We start from the raw sequence: 21,000 nt of genomic DNA on the forward strand, positions 1-21,000 counted from the left end.
TGTCAAACACTTTAGGATAAGTGAAAAAACCTCTTCCTCAGACATGAACATGCAGATTTTAATTTTGGCTTTTGAAATTTTTAAATTCCATGACCAGAAAACTTGAATATAGGGGTTTTGCAGTTCTTAACAGGTGTGATTTATCTATATTGTTATCATCTGTTTTTGTACCAATGCTTATATTTTTATAAGAGGTTAATTTAAAAAGGCTGAAGACTAAACACTTTTGTGGATAAAATTAATGTAGTTAACATGTTAAAATTCTTGGATACTCTATTAAATGCTCTCTTTGATTACATACAACTAAATAACATCTCAGTATCCAAGTTAATTTCCTCTCCTTCCTGCTTGTTTAGAACAATTTACCAAGCTGTGGTTTTCACAGAATGTGCCATTTTGTTTAAATTGTCATACCATTTTTCTCTAATATATATATAGTGCAGCTTAAAAATCATGCTGTTCATTTCATACAGTACCGTACAGTACAGTAAGTAAAAATATTTGTTTACTACAGCCAAAGTAAGTAATTAGTATTATGTGTGCAAATTAAGCAAATTTAAAACATCAATGCCTGAAAGGCCCTTTAAAGCCCAAATCACAGGAACATATTATATTATTTAATTATGAATAAATAAGCTTGCTCCATTAAAAAGTTTGTCATTTTACCAGAAAATAATATATAATCATCATTTTGACAATACTGATAGAAAAAGGTGATCAAATTTAACATAGCATTGCAAAATCACATTTTCCTCTCATTTTTTACTATTTAAATCAACATAAATGCACTTTGGGAAAAACTGGGATTTACCCAAACGTGCAAATGCCTCATCATTAAAAAGTATCTTGGAAGCCCCTACCTTATATAAGCACCAGATACTTGTGTTGTGCTAGTTTGGTCTTAGCAACTGATGTATGTGGTTACATCATGACAGCATCAAAAGAACTCTATAGGACCCTCAGTAGGGAGACCAGGGTTTGTGTCCTGGGTCCTCTCTGTGTGGAGCTTGCTTGTTCTCCACGTGTCTGTATGGGTTTCAGTCCAAATCCATGCAGGTTAGGTGGATTGGCGATACAAAATTGGCCCAAATGTGTGGTTGTAGTTGTGTTTGTGTACATGTTTTCACTCTACAATGGATTGGTGCCCTGTTTAGGGTTTGCTCCTCACTTGTGTTCTGTGCTAACTGGGACAGGCTCCAGCACTCCCTGTGACCCTGTTCAGGACTAATTGGGTTAAAAAATGTCTGACTGACTGACCTATGAGTCTATGAATATTTTAAGCCCATTTACAAGCATTTCATAGTCATTCCCTCCGTTGTGCGAAAAAACGGCACCAATGGAGAAAATTTCAAGCAGTTAACCAGGATAACATCAAGGGGTTTGCAGACAAGTCTTCTCTCAGACTATGCCAAAGTGCATGTGTCAACTATTACACAATTTGTCTCTGCATGCAAGGTCAGGAAGTAAAAAACCTATTTTGCAAAAGCTTCAAAAATATTGATGCAGAAATTAAGTTTGTCATGTAACACCAAAGTGAGGTATAGGATTGTTGGTACAATAATATGCTTTGGACAAATAAGACAAAGTTATAACTGTTTAACCTCAATGCCAGATGGTGAAAACCAAAAAACTGTTTTTGACCAAAAGAACCTCTTACTGTACCAGCCACAAAACATGGCAGTTGAAGTAGTATTATTTGGCATTGCTTTCCTTCCTAACCAACTTTGCATCAGAATCAACCATAAATTTAAAGGCTGCACTAGAAACAGGAGAATGTGAGGCAATCTGTCAAAAAAATGAAGATGAATTGTAAGTGTATCTCATAATGCAACAATTATCAAACACACTCGAGCAAATTCACAAAATAATGGCCTCAAAAGAAGAAATAGATTATTGTGGAATGTCCAAAATAAAGTGTGCATTTTAATATGATAGAAATGCTATGGGGAACTTGAAACTGGTAGTACATGCAACAAAGCCCTCAAATGTCACAGATTTGTAATTATATAAGCAGATAACAACTACAAGAAATTCCTTTAAGAGCTCTGTTTCTGCCAAAGATGAGCAACACCAGCTATTGAAGCTAGGGGAGTATTTATGTTTTCCACAACTGACAATTGAACTTCAGAATTACAGGTAAAATTCTGTTACAACGAATATCTTTACATCGAAATTTTCATTACAACAAATTATTTTTATGGTACCAACAGCTTCCCCATATGACACGAGTCTATAGAAATCTCGTTACTATGAAGTACATTCAGCAGATACTTTCATTACAACGAAGTGCACAAAAGATCTTGAAATGCCTTTTTCTGCAGTTTTCAGTAATACCTTTTGCTTATTGCTCGTCAACATTTGAAAAATATCCATTGGAATTTAACTCATTGTCACCCTCCTATAGAAATGGCAGAGACGAAAAAACGGTAACAGTTCATATTAGAAAAAAAAACTTACATTTTTTGCAGCAAAAAGAAAAAAGACGTTGCCAGTGAATTCGGAAATTCACCATCGACACTGTCAACTTTCTTGAAGACAGAGCAAAAAAAGAAGAAAAATCCCAGGTTGCAAACGTATGTGAACTGGTGCATTTGAAAATGTCAAAAAAGCAGTTTTTATGTGGTTCAGTGATGCTCATTCAAGAAACAGTCCTATTAATGCGGCACTCATTCGAGAAAATGTGAGGTTTGTAAGACGCCAAAGAGCATCCCGAAGTGCGATCTCCGGGTCTGTACGGGGCAATAGCAGGCTCGCAGCTATGCTGCGTCTCTCTGCCAAAAGTAAACAGAAAAGATCTCGATGGGTGATGCAAGGTTAGGAGCCCATAAATTGTAAATGCAGATAACAGGACTACTTGGTCACTGACATGGCCATGACCCTGCCTGACTGCTGTGTCTGTGTATAGCAGAGTGGCAGATCACACTACAATAAATAACTGTGCCATTCCTGTTTCAAACTGACTAAAGCTGGTTTTGCTAAAGTACTGAGATTAAGCCTTGTGTTTTGGGGTGCAAGACAGGGACTTACAGCGCGACCCGATCTTTTATGATTTGCTTCTGTGTTGCTTCACTGCAGCGCTATGAGCCTGTTTTTGCCCTGCCCCAGCAACGGACAATCTTCCACAGACGCTGCAATCGCACTTTGGGACGCACTTCAGCGTGTCGATCCCGTTGGGTTTAATGATCTCAAAAGAGTTCAGAAACCTCACAGTATGAAGAAGAAAAGTATGATTCAGCTCCTGATTGATAACTGTGCTGCCCACAACATGCTTCCACATTTAGATAATGTTCGCGTTGAATTCCTCCCACCCAATTTAACAGCACTGCTTCAGCCATTGGATTTGGACGTCATTCGCACCCTGAAAGTGTATTATCGCAAGAAAATGCTAAGAAAAATTCTCGTCAGCATAACTTGTAGGGAGGAGGAGATTAAAATTAACGCAAAAGAAGCTATTGAAATGATTGCAAACACCTGGATGCAAGTTAAAGAAAGCACTATAGTAACAAATACAGAATATCGTTACAACAAAATATTTAAGTCCCTGAAAACTAGTTTCAAAGAATATTATTATTTTTTTGTTTATCAAATTACATCAGTTTTATTTATTAATATTATTGAAATGAAAGTCAGATATTCATGCATAAAAAAATTTTTACCTTTATTTTTTTTACAAAAGTGTATATTAATAATTATTTTAATAAGACTGAAGTTTTAATTATGTTGTTAAAGGTTGTTTTAAGGGTTTAAATGGATTATTTTAATGGTTCTGTCTTTGACAGTTTGGTAAATTGAAAATCATTGTATTGAAGATTTTTGATTTGTAGCTTTGCATGTATCTAAATAGTCAAACACATTTTGTCTTTCTGGAAAGACAAGAATGGATCATTTGAAGAAATTGATATTAAAGTAATATAGATTCATCTCTATATGGTATATTTAAGAAATGGCATGAGTTGGGAAATGTGATGAGTTGCAGGCATTATTTTTTCCTGAAAGTGAACTATGTATATTTTTACAGGTTGGGGACATTGTGGAAGTCACAGAAGATGAGACATTCCCTTGTGATCTTATTCTCCTGGAGTCAAGTCGAGATGATTGTACTTGCTTTGTTACTACTGCCAGTCTGGATGGAGAGTCCAACCACAAGGTAACTTTTTTGGCATCTGCTAAAATTACTTAATTAGTCTCACCAATGCATGCATTTAAAGGATTAGTGAAATTGTGTGTAACCTTGTGCTTTTTTTCTGCTCTTAACAGTCATTTCTTTAAGAAAGTATATTTCTTTTCTGGAGTTTGACAAACAGGTACATTTAGTGTAGTCCTTTTTTTTGTCATTTGATTTGTAATCGGTTTTATAAATGTAGTTATATTGTGTTTAGCTGTCACTCCTATTATGGGCATGTGTTGTCAGATGAATGAAATCTTATTGCATCAGAGATACTCCAGGCAAACCTCTGAATGCATTTATTGCTCTCCTGAGCTTTATTTTTTTCCCATGCTGAGAATAGAAAACCATATTTATATGGAATTCTTCTCTGTGTTCATTTTTATAAGCAAATCATTTTACAATTACACCCCACCTATGTTTCATGAGACAATTGATATGAATCTTGCTCTTTGTTCCCCATAGCTAAGGTAATCATATTTTTAATGTCTTTATGGTACAACCCCAATTCCAGTGAAGTTGAGATGTTGTGTAAAACGTAAATAAAAACAGAATACAATGATTTGTAAATCCTTTTCAACCTATATTCAATTGAATACACTACAAAGACAAGATATCAAATATTCAAACTGATAAACTTTATTGTTGTTTTGCATTTTGAATTTGATGCTTGCAACACGTTCCAAAAAAGCTGGAACAGGGGCATGTTTACCACTGTGTTATATCACCTTTCCTTTTAACAACACTCAATAAGCGTTTGGGAACTGAAGACACTAATTGTTGAAGCTGTGTAGGTGGAATTCTTTCCCATTCTTGCTTGATGTAGTACTCCAGTTGCTCAAAAGTCCGGGGTCTCCGTTGCTGTATTTTGCGATTCATAATGCGCCACACATTTTCAATGGGAGACAGGTCTGGACTGCAGGCAGGCCAGTCTAGTACCCGAACTGTTTTACTACGAAGCCACACTGTTATAACACATGCAGAATGTGGCTTCACATTGTCCTGCTGAAATAAGCATTGACGTCCCTTAAAAAAGACGTTGCTTGGATGGCAGCATATGTTGCTCCAAAACCTGTATGTACCTTTCAGCATTAATGGTGCCTTCACAGATGTGCAAGTTACCCATGCCATGGGCACTAACACACCCCCATACCATCACAGATGCTGGCTTTTGAACTTTGCGCTGATAACAATCCGGATGGTCCTTTTCCTCTTTGGCCTAGAGGACATGACATCCATGATTTCCAAAAACAATTTGAAATGTGGACTCGTCAGACCACAGCACACTATTCCACTTTGCGTCAGTCCATCTCAGATGAGCTCGGGGCCAGAGAAGCCAGCTGCTTTTCTGGGTGTTGTTGATATAAGGCTTTCGCTTTACATGGTAGAGTTTTAACTTGCACTTGTAGATTTAGTAACATACTTTGTTAACTGACAGTGATTTTCTGAAGTATTCCTGAGCCTACGTGGTAATACCCTTTACAGAATGATGTTGGTTTTTAATGCAGTGCCACCTGAGGGATCGAAGGTCACGGACATCCAGTGTTGGTATTCGGCCAGAGATTTCTCCAGATTCTTTGAATCTTTTGCTGATATTATGGACAGTAGATGATGAAATCCCTAGATTCCTTGCAATTGTACGTTGACAAATGTTGTTCTTAAACTGCTGGACTATTTGCCCACGCAATTGTTCACAAAGTGGTGAACCTCGCCCCATCCTTGCTTGTGAACGACTGATCCTTTTGGGGATGCTCCTTTTATACCCAATCATGACAAACACCTGTTTCCAATTAACCTGTTCACCTGTGGAATGTTCAAAACAGTTGTTTTTTGAACATTCCTCAACTTTCCCAGTCTTTTGCTGCCCCTGTCCCAGCTTTTTTGGAACGTGTTGCAGGCATCAAATTCAAAATGAGTGAAGATTTGCAAAACAACAATAACGTTTATCAGTTTGAACATTAGATATCTTGTCTTCTTAGTGTATTCAATTGAATATAGGTTGAATAGGATTTACAAATCATTGTATTCTGTTTTTATTTACGTTTTACACAGCGTCCCAACTTCATTGGAATTGGGGTTGAATGTGAATGTTCACAGCACACTTTTCCTGACAGCTTTGTATTTTTCTTAGAGCCATATACATTGAAGACAAGATTGGATTTAATAGATTAAATCCCTCTTATCAGAGAGGCAGCGATTTGGAACTTGTGGATCATTAATTCCAATCTTGAGAACTGATGCTGGAGATGCATTCCTGATTGTGTTTGGGTTTTGTTTTTTTTTTGGTTTTTTTTTAACAGTTTTCTATCTCTCCTTTCTACCACCCACCTCTAGACTCACTTTACTGTATGTGACCGCTGGGAAAAGGAAATAAGTTTCCTCAGTGCTACCATCGAGTGTGAACAGCCACAACCAGACCTCTACAAGTAAGTATAAAAAAACATATTTACATTTGTCCTTTTAATAATAGAAAACATTCCATCCATACCTTTTGTGTTATTTTAAAATGTTTGTTGCTATTATTTAGACAGTATTCCTTCAGCTTATTCCTGTGGGACCACTGTGCCTATAGGTTTTAATATGAGCCAAGTTGGTAATCAATGATTCTTTTCTCCTTTTAAATGAACACCTTTTTCATTATCTGGACTCTGGTCTGCGGGATAGTGCTCTCTGTTATTTTGTTTTATAAAAAACAAATGTTAATATTGTAGGGGGCATGATAGCACAATGATAATGTTGCTTCCTCAGAACAAGGAGAATGGGGTGCTCCCTGTATGGAGTTTGCATATTCTCCTGGTATCTGTGTGGATTTCCATTTGTGTGCTCTGTTTTCCTCCCATTGACGGTGTTAAATTTGCCCTAGTGTGTAGGAGTGTGGGGGTGTTCTCCATGCGATGTACTGGCAACTTATCTGGGGGAGTTCCCAGCTTTGCACCTGATGCTTGCTGGAATAGGCTCCAGCTTTCCCGCAACCCTGTCCAGGATAAGCAGGTTAAGAAATTGGATGGACATATGTGGGTATGGTCTTCTTTACCCAGCCAGACGGAAGTGGTTTTTTGAAGATTACCCTTCCACTCATTTAATATGCCTGACCAGATGGAGAAGATCTTGAAACTTAAAACACAAATGAGCATGCTAAAGTACTAATCTGTCATGAGGAAATATAAAAAATACCATTGCTAAATAAAGCATTTCAAACTTTTAAAGACTAAATTGATCCTAAATTGATCAGTATATGTAACATGTAATGTATATGTATTGTGATGACATGTACGTGATATTAATTTCATCTGTCATTTATTTTAATTCTCCTGCTTGTTGAATTGTTGTATCCAAAGTATATGAACCTACACTAGCATTCAGAAGTTAGAAATCACCCATAAGTGTTCATGTTTTTGATAGAAATTGATACTTTTTTTTATTAACGTACCATTAAACTGATTTAAAAATATCGCTTAGAAATTATTAATGTTGCAAATGGCTATTACTGATTCAAATGACTGATTTGTAATTTATGATTCACTTTTAACTGCTAAATTCCATTTTATGCACCCATTACTCCAGTGTCCCAATGGTAAACTGTCTTAGCACTTGCATAATTAGTCATGTTTAAATACTAATTGGTTATTACAGAAACAGTTATAATTTTGTTACCACAGCTGAAGACTGTCATTTTGTTAAATAAAGCAAATAAATTGTCTTTTCTTGTGTTGCAAGATATTGGCATTCCTAATGTTCAATTCTGAATTAAAAAATTACCATAAAAAAACTGCTTTCTCAAAAAAATATGTAATTCTGCTGTGGTATTGTAAAACATGAGTTATTCCTTGTGACAGATTGCAGCAAATCTTTAACACAAAGGTTGCCACTTAACAGAATAGGGCAAATATAACCTAGATAGAAAAAGAAGCAGAACTTCGAGATGCACACAAGAATATTTACTTTAGGGTCTGTTGTTTTAGAAACAGGCATTTTATGGATTTTCTGTTGGCCTTAAAAACAGAGATTGAAGGAACAACCATATCTGAAACTGGCACATAAAAAGAAAAGGTTAAAATTGGCAAAAGAACACAGACATTAGACAGTGGATGACTGGAAATGAGTATTATGGCCAGCATCGAGAAATTGTCTTTTTACTTTTGTTGATAATGCTTGTACTTGGTGTGTATTTAAGTAAACAGCCAACTGACAACCTGAAAGGCTTCAGTTTGTCAGACTACAGTATATGGGAACACGGAAGACCATAAATTGTTTTTCATTTCGTAGTTTTTCCCATTGAGAATCTTTATTTTGTGACTACACCTGTGGTTTATTAGGGTCATATATATACATGCATACATAGACATATAGTCATATGAAAAAGATTGGGAACCCCTCTTAATTTTAGTTTATCATTGGCTGAGGTTTCAAAGTAGCAACTTCCTTTTAATATATGACATGCCTTATGGAAACAGTAGTATTTCAGCAGTGGCATTAAGTTTATTGGATTAACAGAAAAATGCAATATGCATCATAACAAAATTAGTCAGGTGCATACATTTGGGCACCCCAACAGAGATATGACATCAATACTTAGTTGAGCCTCCTTTTGCAAATATAACAGCCTCTAGATGCCTCCTATAGCCTTTGATGATGAGTGCCTGGATTCTAAATGGAGGTATTTTTGACCATTCTTCCATACAAAATCTCTTCAGTTCAGTTAAATTTGATGGCTGTCAAGCATGGACAGCCTGTTTCAAATCATCCCATAGATTTTTGATGATATTCAAGTCAGGACTGTGACAGCCATTCCAGAATATTGTACTTCTCCCTCTGCATGAATGCCTTTGTAGATTTCAACTGTGTTTTGGGTCATTGTCTTGTTGGAATATCCAACCCCTACATAACTTCAACTTTGTGACTAATGTTTGAACATTATCCTGAAGAATTTGTTGATACTGGATTGAATTCATCTGACCCTCAACTTTAACAAGGGCCCCAGTCCATGAAATAGCCACACAGCCCCACAGTATGATGGAACCTCCAACAAATTTGACAGTAGGTAGCAGGTGTTCATCTTGGAATGCTGTGTTATTCTTCCGCCATGCAAAGCGCTTTTTGTTATGACCAGATAACTCAATTTTTGTCTCATCAGTCCAAAGCACTTTGTTCCAAAATGAATCTGGCTTGTCTAAATGAGCATTTGCATACAACAAGCGACTCTGTTTGTGGCGTGAGTGCAGAAAGGGCATCTTTCACATCACCCTGCCATACAGATGTTCTTTGTGCAAATTGCTCTGAATTGTAGAACGATGTACAGATACACCATCTGCAGCAAGATGTTCTTGCAGGTCTTTGGAGGTGATCTGTGGGTTGTCTGCAACCATTCTGACAATCCTGTGCATATGCCGTTTCTGTCTTTTTCTTGGCCTGCCAGACCTGGGTTTAACAGCAACTGTGCCTGTAGCATTACATTCCTTACAGTTAACACTGACAGTTTAAACCTCTGAGATAGCTTTTTGTAGCCTTCCCCTAAACCATGATACTGAACAATCTTTGTTTTCTGATCTTTTGAGAGTTGTTTTGAGGATCCCATGCTGTCACTCTTCAGAGGAGAGTCAAAGGGGAACCACAACTTGCAATTGACCACCTTAAATACCTTTTCTCATGATTGGACACACCTGTCTATGAAGTTCAAGGCTTAACGAGCTAATCCAACCAATTTGGTGTTGCATGTAATCAGTATTGAGTAGTTGCATGCATTCAAATCAGCAAAATTACAAGGGTACAAAGGGATCTGATTATATGGGTGGTTACCTACCAGGTAACGCATGTGGTTGGTCTGCCAGTCTGCAAACATCCGCCACGTCCTCTCAGTTGTGAGAAGCAGATCATAGAATGTTACATAGTTTACTGTCAAATAATGCAAAGATTACGCGACATGTGTTTCGCCCGTATTTGGGCTTATCAGGCGTACACACTACACTGCACCCCTCGCAGGGATCAAACCTCGGACGTCAGCATCAGAGACGAAGAGCCCTGATGATCCCAAATAAGGGCGAAACACGTGTCGCGTACTCTTTGCATTATCTGACAGTAAACTATGTAACATATATACATACTTAGAATTATTATATGTATTATTTACATTTCCTTGTTTTCCTTCCCATTATTTGGTATTTCTTTATTGCTTATCCAGTTTTATTTTCATCCTTTGATTGTCTTCTAGGGAGTTTTTATAGTAATTGGTATGTTTTGTTATTTTTAGCAACTTACTAGTCATTGCTGTCAACTGTGTTGTGGGCATGTCGTGTTTCATAGAAAGTCATAGAGTACAGGCACTATGAAGTGTTTGATCTTGGCCTTGTTTGGGGAGGCAAAGAGAGGAGGGCTAGAGTGAGGAGCAGAACAGTGAAAGATAAAAATAATTACATGTTGTGCTCTTTTCTAGCATTGTCATTATGAGATTTTGATGAATGCATTATATGTAACAAGGCTTAATGGGTGAAATAAAGAAATTTGCTCAAAATAAAAAAAAATTTAAGAAATGTTAATTTCTTCTCCCTTGAATGATGAATTCTTCAATATAACGCTAAAAAATAAATAAATAAATTGATTATACCTTAAGGTGCATAAGATGAAACACTTAAAGACCCAATCTTTAAACTAAAGATGAAAAAAGGTACTTGCATCTTAGCTTCCTGGGATCTCAGTTACCAATTCAAATAGTAAAGAGTAAGGTTTCAAGGGAAAAGATATTGTATATATGTGTATATATATGTATATGTGTATATATGTGTATATATGTATACGTATGTATATATGTATGTATATGTATATATAATGCATATACATATGTATATATGTTTATACATGTATATATGTATGTATCTTTGCTTTACATGTTTGAATTTTAAACTAACAGCGTCAACAGCTATTTTAGCATCTGCAGGAGTAAGAATATGCCTTTGCTTCATTGATACCCTTTGGCTGCTCTGCTCTGCAATAAAATCATATTTTATTATGGGTAAATAAAGAAATAATTATAAATGATGAATAAAATGGGTTTGATTTTATCATGGCTTGCAAGTAGGAATTTGTAATATTTAAGTGTCACTGCTTCTTTACAGGTTTGTTGGCAGAATACACATTTACAAAGAAGGCCAGGATTCCACAGTGAGGTGAGCTTTTTTTCTCTTATTTCAGAGGCATGTGTATGAGGTACAGAATAAAAAGATGTTTGTTATTTACAACAGGATTGATGAAAGACATTTGCTACTTAATTTTGTTTATTTTAATTTTATATTTAGGAAATTTATTTCTAAATGTCACAAATGAGAGCCTTCCAACCATTAATTGACAATGGTATTTGTTTCTGTTTAATATTAAAGATGATGATGGTACAGTTTACTTAATCAAAAATGCACCAAGCAGTGATGCATTATACATTATATCTGTCAGTTTTTCAGGTACTTATAAATTAGAAAGGTGGACTTTTTCACACAAGATATTCACTTCAGTTCAGTTTCACAGGAAACATATGATGCAAGGTAGAATCCAGCTCTGAATATGGTCCTATATATCATTAGGAAAACTCACAAAAACGCCCTCATATGTATTGGTCCAACCCAGAGTTGATAATTAACCTAAGCTGCTCAATTAATCCAAGCAGACACAGGAAGAATGTGCAAACTGCACCAAGGCAGTTCTAGGTCTGTGGTTCAAAGCCGGGATTCTGGAGCTGTAAAGCAGCAGCACTAATGACTACTCCACCGTGCCATCTTTTATTTGAAATCAACAAGTTTTTGTTGTTTGTCTGTATAAATAAAGCTTAGTTGGCATCTTATTTGTATGTATGTTTCTCCAGCATTATTCAAAAATTGCTGCATGTATGTTCAAGAACGTTAACAACCAACTTAGGATATTGGCAATAGGGTGCTTTCAGAGATGTGCCTCAGGAGCAGAACAAGTGTCATATAATAGTACAGTGCGATTTGTCATTTTCTGAAACCCCAAATTTCAGTAAATAACTCCAGATATAATATGACCCCAGGGCAGCATGGGACTATGACAAATATATTGATTAAAATGTTTGATTAAAGAAAAAGAGAACAAAGCTGCTTCAAAGGCAAGTATGCTTACCACCATCACTACCTACCCAGAGCTATTTCTCTGTCCTGTTTGAAGCTGTGCTGTACTCCAAGTAGTGGTGACTTACAGCTGAGAATTTGGCCTACCTATCTTATTTATTCTAAAATTGTCAGTTAGCTTTTAAAGTGGTACCCTGGGAACAACAGTTAACAAGTTATTTTTTATATATTCATATTCCTTTTATTGTCAATTCACTTAGTACAATAAAATTGCTGCAATCCTAAGGTTCATTCCCATATAATGGACATAATTAAATTATAATGCAGTACTGCACATAGGTATGCACATATGAACTGAGCACAATAAAATAAATAGTTATGTAGTACAACTTGCAAAGAATGTAAACATGTACTTGTAGTGCCAGGGTGACTGTTGTTATATTGGTCATTGTCAATCATTATAAGTATTTAGAAGTATTCAGTTCTCTTATGGTTGTGGGGTAGAAGCTATTCTTAAATCTGTTTCTCCGTGATTGGATGGACCTGAACCGCGTACCAGAGGGCAGCAGCTCAAACAGGTGATGTCCAGGGATGGAAGGGTCTTTCATGATGTTGGCTGCTCTGCGAAGGCAGTGAGAGCTGAAGATTTCCTCCAAAGTGGGCAGTGTACAGCCAATAATTTTCTGGACAGAGTTTATTATCCTCTGAAGTACTCTCCTTTCTGCCAATGAGCTCTCAATGGAGCAGCATTTAAAGGACACCAGCAGCTTCTCCTTCAGTTTGTTTTTTTCTCAGAATATTCAGGAAATAGTCTCTGCTGTGCTTTCTTAACTGCCACTGTGCTGTTTATGGACCGGGACAGATCTTCTGTAATGTGTATACCCAGAAACTTGAAGGCAGGTACTCTTTTCCACACAGTCTCCATTGATACACTGTATATTGGGTTGTGATTGGGTTTAATTGTGCCTCCAGGAGTCTACTATAAGTTCTTTTGTTTTGACAGAGTTAAGTGTGAGGTTGTTCTCTGTGCATCATGCAGTCAGTCTTTGGACCTCATCCCTATAGGCTGCCTTGTCTTCTCTCGCGACATGTCATCTATGAACTTAATGATGGCGTTGGTGGAATGAGAGGGTACACAGTGATACGTATAGAATGCATATACTGTAGTAGTTTGCTCAACACACATCCTTGTAGGATGCCAGTGTTGAGTGTGAGGGTTGAGAAGAAATAGGGGTCTAATCTAAACATCTGAAGGGAAATTAGATCAGAAAATCTTTGGATGACTTGTTGTTTTCTTTTTAAAAAAATGATAAAAAAAACTGACTGAGTTTTGAATGGAAAAGCTATTTGGGTGTACATAGAATATGTAATGAGCATTTTTATAAAGATGTGTTAGTGTGGCAAAAATCTTGTGGACACTGTACCCTAAGAAAAGTGAATTCCATCTATTAATTTCAAACTTTTCAAGTTCGTAGTTTTGTCTGTTGTTGCTATTGGGTATTAAATCAAGTTAACAAACTTTAGCATACACAGACATGTGAGATCATTGAGTTCAGTTCATAACTAAATATTAGAGGTTTTAAAGTTGAAATTTTTAAAACAGAATGGTTATAGAAGCTAAATTCCAATTACAAGGAAACCCTGATTATATTTTTTTATTAAAAAATGTTATCCTTCTTTAACACCTTAAAAGGAACAAACCATGAATGATGAAATTAAAACAAAATTCAATTAATTATATGTGATTGTATTAATTAATTATTTATACTTCGGTAAAAAGATTTAAGTTCAGATATTTAACAGTTTTCATTACATAATAAAGGAATTACATTTTAAAATAGCTTTGCCTTTAACATGGAATAAAATGTGAAAAATAAACTTCAATGGTTTTGCATATATTTTGGTAAATTCAAACCATTTACTGTACTGTTTTCAATATGCTAGGGAGATCACATTTTTCATTTTGATCATATTTCCTTTCAATATAGTTTAATTTCTAAACTGTTGCACTAAAAATGAATGGATGTTATAAATGGTGGTTCTGCACCTCTCAATTCCTCTTGCTATTTTTGCATAGTGTTGTCTTGACAACCACTTGCTGGTGAGGGGCATTTCTATTGTCATATGTGAAACTTTTACTGTTTATACATGGTTGTGCTTTTCAGTATCAACATCTGTTTGGCAGACTATGGTATATCATTCTTTTGTGTATTTAACTAAATTATAAAATGTTTATTTTTTTAAATAGGAAAGGTCATCTTATGCAGACATCCTAGTCATGCCAAATGAGTGTTTACCCACTCACTTCCAGACTTTCCACTCAATATAGTCCTTGGGTTAGCCAATGGGTTCAGCCTCAAGACTTATAGTATAATATATGTGGCATTTTGTAGAACTGGCAAGAAAAGGAATTCCCAGTGAAATTTGCTACTTTTTAATATGCAAAGCTAGAATTTGGCAAAGAATGTGATTGCCAAAAGTAGTAGAATTAAAATGTACAAGTCTTGTCAGTTCTTTACAATCTTTACTATTCCTTCCTGTAAGCACATTGGACAAATGTCAAGATGAGCAAAGTTTGTATTTTGTAGTCAGCATCACAGATATTCTTGCAGAGCTTACAACTAACGGAGAAGTATTTTAATAAAATCTGGGCCCATGTTCTTACATTTGATCAGCATGTTTAATGTTGAAGCCACACAGTGTGTTTTGGCATTTAATGTCACCTAATTCCTATTTTACTATACCTACACTTATATTTTTACAAGTTAAAATTGAAACTAAAAATGTTTGTAATGAGATTTTGACTAAAGGAAAGTGAATGACCCTTCCAATTGACTAATGTGGTGCCTTTATTTAGAGATCCCTGTAATTACCTGTCTACTCTTTATCATTACAGATACCTTTTAATGTGTTAAAAAATTCCAAATGTCATTTTAGCTCTCTGCAAATGTAGCTTTAAATAGAGTACAGAGTACTATAATTATAGTTTTAACTAATCACTATTACAGATATCGACATTGTGAATTTAGTCTAAATTTAGTACTAAATGTACAGTATCTAATTTAAATATTTACTAGTCAGAATTTATTTCCAGATATCTTTAGTTATCTTGAAAGAAGTACATTATGGTTATCTCTAATTTGCCTTGTGACTTGTATATTGAATTGCATATATGTATAATGTGTGATTAGTCCTGCTGCCACTTAAATCCTATGATCTAAGTCTGCCCATACACTGTCTATACTCAAAGAGAAGGAAATGAATTATTGAGGGCCAGGAAGAAAACAAATCAAAACAACAACACATTTAAACACACTTCTTGTTGTTTAATTACTTGTAACTTTTCTTGTTAGTTAGTTTTTATAGAAATAATTAAAAACCTCAGTTTCTTTACGGGTTTAAGTACACACAGACCATAAGAGATTTTCCCCACATATTCTTGGGAATATACAATAAGGGTTATTAAACTCAATACTGTTGTAATTTTATTTGTTTCATTATTTTTCCAGGTATAGCTATAAATGAAAAAAATATAACATTTATATAACATCTTAAATCATGAGCATCTTTTTATATTGTTTTAGATCACTGGGTCCTGAAAATCTCCTGCTTAAAGGTGCAACTTTAAAAAACACCAAGAAGATCTGTGGTACAGTAACAAAATATCTTTAGAATTTATTTATTTTATTTTATAATGTTTTTCTTTATTTCTTTAGTCTTTTTATGTCTACTTAGCTGTGATCTCACATCAAGTGAATTCCCATAGCTATGTTAAAATTTACACACAAATATAAAATGGTTTGTTACCTGAATAAGTTTATAAATTTGGCAAAAAAGTTAAAATACAGTATGTACTCGTTCTGTAAGAGTCAGTTAGTATTTACTATGAAAAGTATGGTTACTATTTTTAACTAGAACCTTATCTATCTTTAAAAACAAACTTTGTTTCAATTAATGTTGCAGTTCAGATTAGTATTAACTGTTCTGTAACTTCATTGAAAAATGGCAGTATATATGCTATACCACCTGAATTTAGGTATGTTTATATCTTTTTATCACTTTTCAGGTGCTGCAGTTTACACTGGAATGGAAACAAAAATGGCTTTAAATTATCAGGGAAAGTCTCAGAAACGTTCAGCAGTTGAGAAGTATGTTAATTTGTTTCTCTTTACATTTTTATGACAATCAAAACCATAGAACTAAACATAAACTCATTTATATAATGTTTTGTTTTTGCCTCTGCAGATCCATCAATGCCTTTCTCATTGTGTATCTTTGCCTTCTTCTCAGCAAGGCTCTTGTTTGCACCACACTGAAATATATATGGCAGAACAAATATGGAGATGATGAGCTATGGTATAATCAGAAAACGCAGAAAGAGAAGAATACCTATATGGTAGTGTTGTCCAAAGAATATATTATAGGTGTTAGAGAATAACTTATATTTGTTTTCTGCATGAATACTGTAAAAATAATATTTATGATCTGGTTTCAGTAGGACCACTAAGTATTTTATACAGGTGTCAGAGTCCCTACAATGCAGTAAAACTTTTAACCTGTATACAGTTTGTACAGTACATAAATTGTTCCGTTATACATGCCATAGAGACCACCCTATAGTGGTGTCATTGTTTTGCTCAACATACTAACTTGAACGTTTTGACTCCTTAAGCCCACTGTAAATTTAATTTCTCATTTTGTAATGCCTGTAACCTTTCTACACTGACAAAATTTTGCACCTTTGAGTAGAAATAATATTAAATTATTGAAAGCACGATGTGGAATTTTGTAATACTTAACAATCATGTTTATACTGATATGACAAATTATTCCTGGAAGTAAATGTGATGGATTTTAAATTAAATGCTTTATAAAATATTAAAATGTTAAGTAACAGGAATGAAGAGTGTGGATTTGTGTTGCTCATAAATATTCTTCAAGGTAAGAAAATGGAAAAATCCTTAAAATATTAAATCCTGATTGATTTCTAAAGGAGGCACAGCTGTAATCTGAAATATTGATCAATTTAACAATTGATAAAACTGTCCAGCTGTACAAAATATAATCAAAGTTTTCTTGGTTATATTTGTTTTTTTTTTTTTTTCTTTTAGTTCCTGAGGATATTTACAGATTTTCTGTCATTCATGGTCTTATTTAATTTCATCATTCCTGTGTCAATGTATGTGACTGTCGAGATGCAGAAGTTCCTTGGTTCCTTTTTTATCACTTGGGACAGAGATTTCTTTGATCCTGAAATTCAAGAGGGTGCTCTGGTTAACACGTCTGATCTTAATGAAGAACTGGGACAGGTACAACATTTTATTTTTGCTGATTCTTCAGAAAGCAGAGTGAAGTACTAGGTTGTTGTACCGTGTTAGCCATTATGAATGTAGAGAAAAGCCAAGCAAAATGACACCTTTTATTGGCTAACTAAAAAGATTACAATATGCAAGCTTTCGAGGCAACTCAGGCCCCTTCTTCAGGCAAGATGAAAGCAGAGTGAGATATTCTTGTCTGTGCTGAGAAATAAGATATCTTAATTTTGAATACGCCAACTAAATTTTTTTTTTTAATGTGTTACTTTTTCCATGCATTTTGTAGTGTTGACCAGCCCATTGAAGTATTAAAATGAAGTTAACGTGAAGTGGTAAATAGTAAGCAAGATAAATTAGACTTGCTTTATATATTAGACATGTCACTCTCAAGTGCCACTTTATCAAGAAGTCAAAGTGGCAGGAAAGTATGCATTTAACTTTAAATGGTCGGAAAATGCTGAGTACATAGATTGCCTTCAGTAAAACAAATTAATTTTAAGCATTTGAATGGGTGCAGTTACTGTATGAAGAAATTTGACATTGGGAGAATGGGTGCATCTGCTTTGAAAAGCCATATGAAAAAAGTAGATATTGCGAACTGAGGAAAAGTAAGGAAGCCAGCAATTCTGTTAAGAAAATTTTTAGACCTTTTGCATGGTCATTGTTGCACCTGATCACCACAACAGCGAGATGGTCAAGTCACAGTGGATTAGCTTTCAGTATCACTAGTGAGAGCTCTAGTCAGGCCAGTAATACTTCAATGATATTGTCAGTTTTGTCTTCATATGTGACTAAAAGTGAATGTTTGAAATACTATGGGTGTTAAATGTGATGGGCAAACATTATACAAATCATGCTAAGACATGGGTTACCTTTTTCTGGAAATGTTTCCTGTTAGTGAGATAGCGAAGTCATTTACATGTGGGGAACACAGATATATCTGCTAATCTTGTTATGACAATATTTTAACTCTGTGCAGAATAGCTATGTGGTTGTGCTTCTTTCTAATGAGAGCCTAAATCACAAATCACTGCATAAACCAAATAGATGTTCATGTGGGAAGGAAATAGGATTAGCACATAATATTTTGGTCCTCAGTTCATGGTCCAGACTCAATTCTACAACATTTTCTTGAGTGTGTGGAGAAACTTAACATGAGTCATCTGTGATAAGTATCGATTCATGGCCCTAATATAAGTTGGAAATGTGTTGAGACTTTACAGAAGACTACTGAAATCAGATTGTGATTGCATGCTGTTGAGCATTGGAAGCTGTGGACTCTACTTTTATTAACTCTTTTAGGGATAATTTTTTTTTGTTTCTTATCTCCCAGGGCTGAATATTTTTCCAAAAACTAACATTTTTTTAAAAAGAACACAAAGCAATTGTTTAACATATCAAATCAATAAAAAATATTTACTTTTGACAAATGTGTGCATTCAGGATGGGGTTTCTTGCCATTGACTGGAAGATAACAGATCTGCTATCTGCCTTGTACCAGTTGTCAGGGATGCCAGGGGCTATGACCCGGCCGGGACGCCAGGAGGGACCGGAAGAGGGTCAGAGCCCGGCCTGGACCACGTGGGGTTCGCCTTCCGGGTTGCTTTGGGAGCCACGGGTCAAGGGCTTGGAAGCTCTTCCCTGTAGGGGCCCGTGGCCACCGCCAGGAGGCGCCCCAATGCCTTGGGGATTTGTTTCCCCAGCACTCCTGCCACACCAGGAAGTGCTGGGGGGAAGACTTTGGACGGTGCCCGGGGAGCAGCCGGGAGGACAGCCGACACTTCCGCACGCTGGGGCGTGGAAGATTGCCGGGAACACCTGGGGCTCATCCGGGTCCTCCATAAAAGGGGCCGTCTCCCGTCATTCAGGGCTGGAGTCGGGTGGAAGGAGGACGAAGCAGTGGAGAGTGGAGGCGGCCCGAAGAAAGGCATTGTGGCCAGGACTTTGTGTTTGAGTGTTTGGGGTATTTGTGCACGTGACTGGGTCTTTGTGACCATTGATTGGGGTCTTGGTGACCTTATCATTATTGTAAATATTCTGTAAATAAACGTGTGGTGGTTTTGATAACAACATGTCCGCCTGTCTGTGCCCGGGTACCGTTCACACAGTCAAAGACACAACTGCAAGGACAGTAGATTATGCCAAGGCATGCGGAAATAGTGACTTTAAGTATCTCCTTAATTTTTGTCAGGATAGGTGGTTAGAGAGAGCATTAGAAACCTACTGTTGTGCTTGAAAGTTTGTGAACCCTTTAGAATTTTCTATATATCTGCATAAATATGACCTAAAACATCATCAGATTTTCACTCAAGACCTAAAAGTAGATAAAGGGAAACCAGTTAAGCAAATGAGACAAAAATATTATACTTGGTCATTTATTTATTAAGAAAAATGATCGAATATTACATATTTGTGAGTGGCAAAAGTATGTGAACCTTTGCTTTCAGTATCTGGTGTGACCCCCTTTGCAGCAATAACTGCAACTAAACATTTCCAGTAACTTTTGATCATTCCTGCACACTGGCTTGGAGGAATTTTAGCTGATTCCTTCTTACAGAACAACTTCAACACTGGGATGTTGATGGGTTTCCTCACATTAACTGCTCGCTTCAGGTCCTTCCAAAACATTTTAATTGGATTAAGGTCAGAATTTTGACTTGGCCATTCCAAAACATTAACTTTATTCTTCTTTAACCATTCTTTGGTAGAATGACTTGTGTGCTTAGGGTTGTTGTCTTGATGCATGACCCACCTTCTCTTGAGATTCAGTTCATGGACAGATGTCCTGATATTTTCCTTTAGAATTTTCTGATATAATTCAGAATTCATTGTTCCATCAATGAAGGCAAGCCGTCCTGGCCCAGATGCAGCAAAACAGGCCCAAACCATGATACTACCACCAACATGTTTCACAGATGGGGTAAGGTTCTTATGCTGGAATGCAATGTTTTCCTTTCTCCAAACATAACGCTTTTCAGTTAAACCAGAAAGTTCTATTTTGGTCTCATCCATTCACAAAACGTTCTTCCAATAGCCTTCTGGTTTGTCCACATGATCTATAGCAAACTGCAGACGAGCAGCAATGTTTTTTTTGGAGAGCAGTGGCTTTCTCCTTGCACCCCTGCCTTACACACCATTGTTATTCATTGTTCTCCTGATGGTGGACGCATTAACATGAACATTAGCCAATGTAAGAGAGACCTTTAGTTGCTTAGAAGTTATCCTGGGGTCCTTTGTAACCTCACCGACTATTGCATGCCTTGCTCTTGGAGTGATCTTTGTTGGTCGACCACTCCTGGGGAGGGTAACAATGGTCTTGAATTTCCTCCATTTGTACACAATCTATCTGACTGTGGATTGATGGAGTCCAAACTCTTTAGAGATGGTTTTGTAACCTTTTCCAGCCTGATGAACATCAACAACTCTTTTTCTGAGGTCCTCAGAAATCTCC

The 21,000-nt window shown here is 36.0% G+C and overlaps 1 protein-coding gene across 5 annotated transcripts in view; it reads left to right on the top strand.

Moving 5' to 3' along the window:
- Positions 1–21,000, top strand: part of atp11c (ATPase phospholipid transporting 11C) — a 266,736-nt gene that overhangs the window by 149,071 nt on the left and 96,665 nt on the right. For all 5 annotated transcript variants that reach the window (XM_039766150.1, XM_039766151.1, XM_039766152.1 and 2 more), the window contains exons 6-12: positions 4,019–4,147; positions 6,500–6,591; positions 11,275–11,325; positions 15,819–15,883; positions 16,301–16,382; positions 16,480–16,630; positions 17,346–17,543. In XM_039766150.1, the coding sequence (XP_039622084.1) occupies positions 4,019–4,147; positions 6,500–6,591; positions 11,275–11,325; positions 15,819–15,883; positions 16,301–16,382; positions 16,480–16,630; positions 17,346–17,543 (768 nt within the window). The remainder of the gene's footprint in view (positions 1–4,018; positions 4,148–6,499; positions 6,592–11,274; positions 11,326–15,818; positions 15,884–16,300; positions 16,383–16,479; positions 16,631–17,345; positions 17,544–21,000) is intronic.

The sequence above is a fragment of the Polypterus senegalus genome, chromosome 10 (genome assembly GCF_016835505.1).
Source record: "Polypterus senegalus isolate Bchr_013 chromosome 10, ASM1683550v1, whole genome shotgun sequence".
Lineage (NCBI taxonomy): Eukaryota > Metazoa > Chordata > Cladistia > Polypteriformes > Polypteridae > Polypterus > Polypterus senegalus.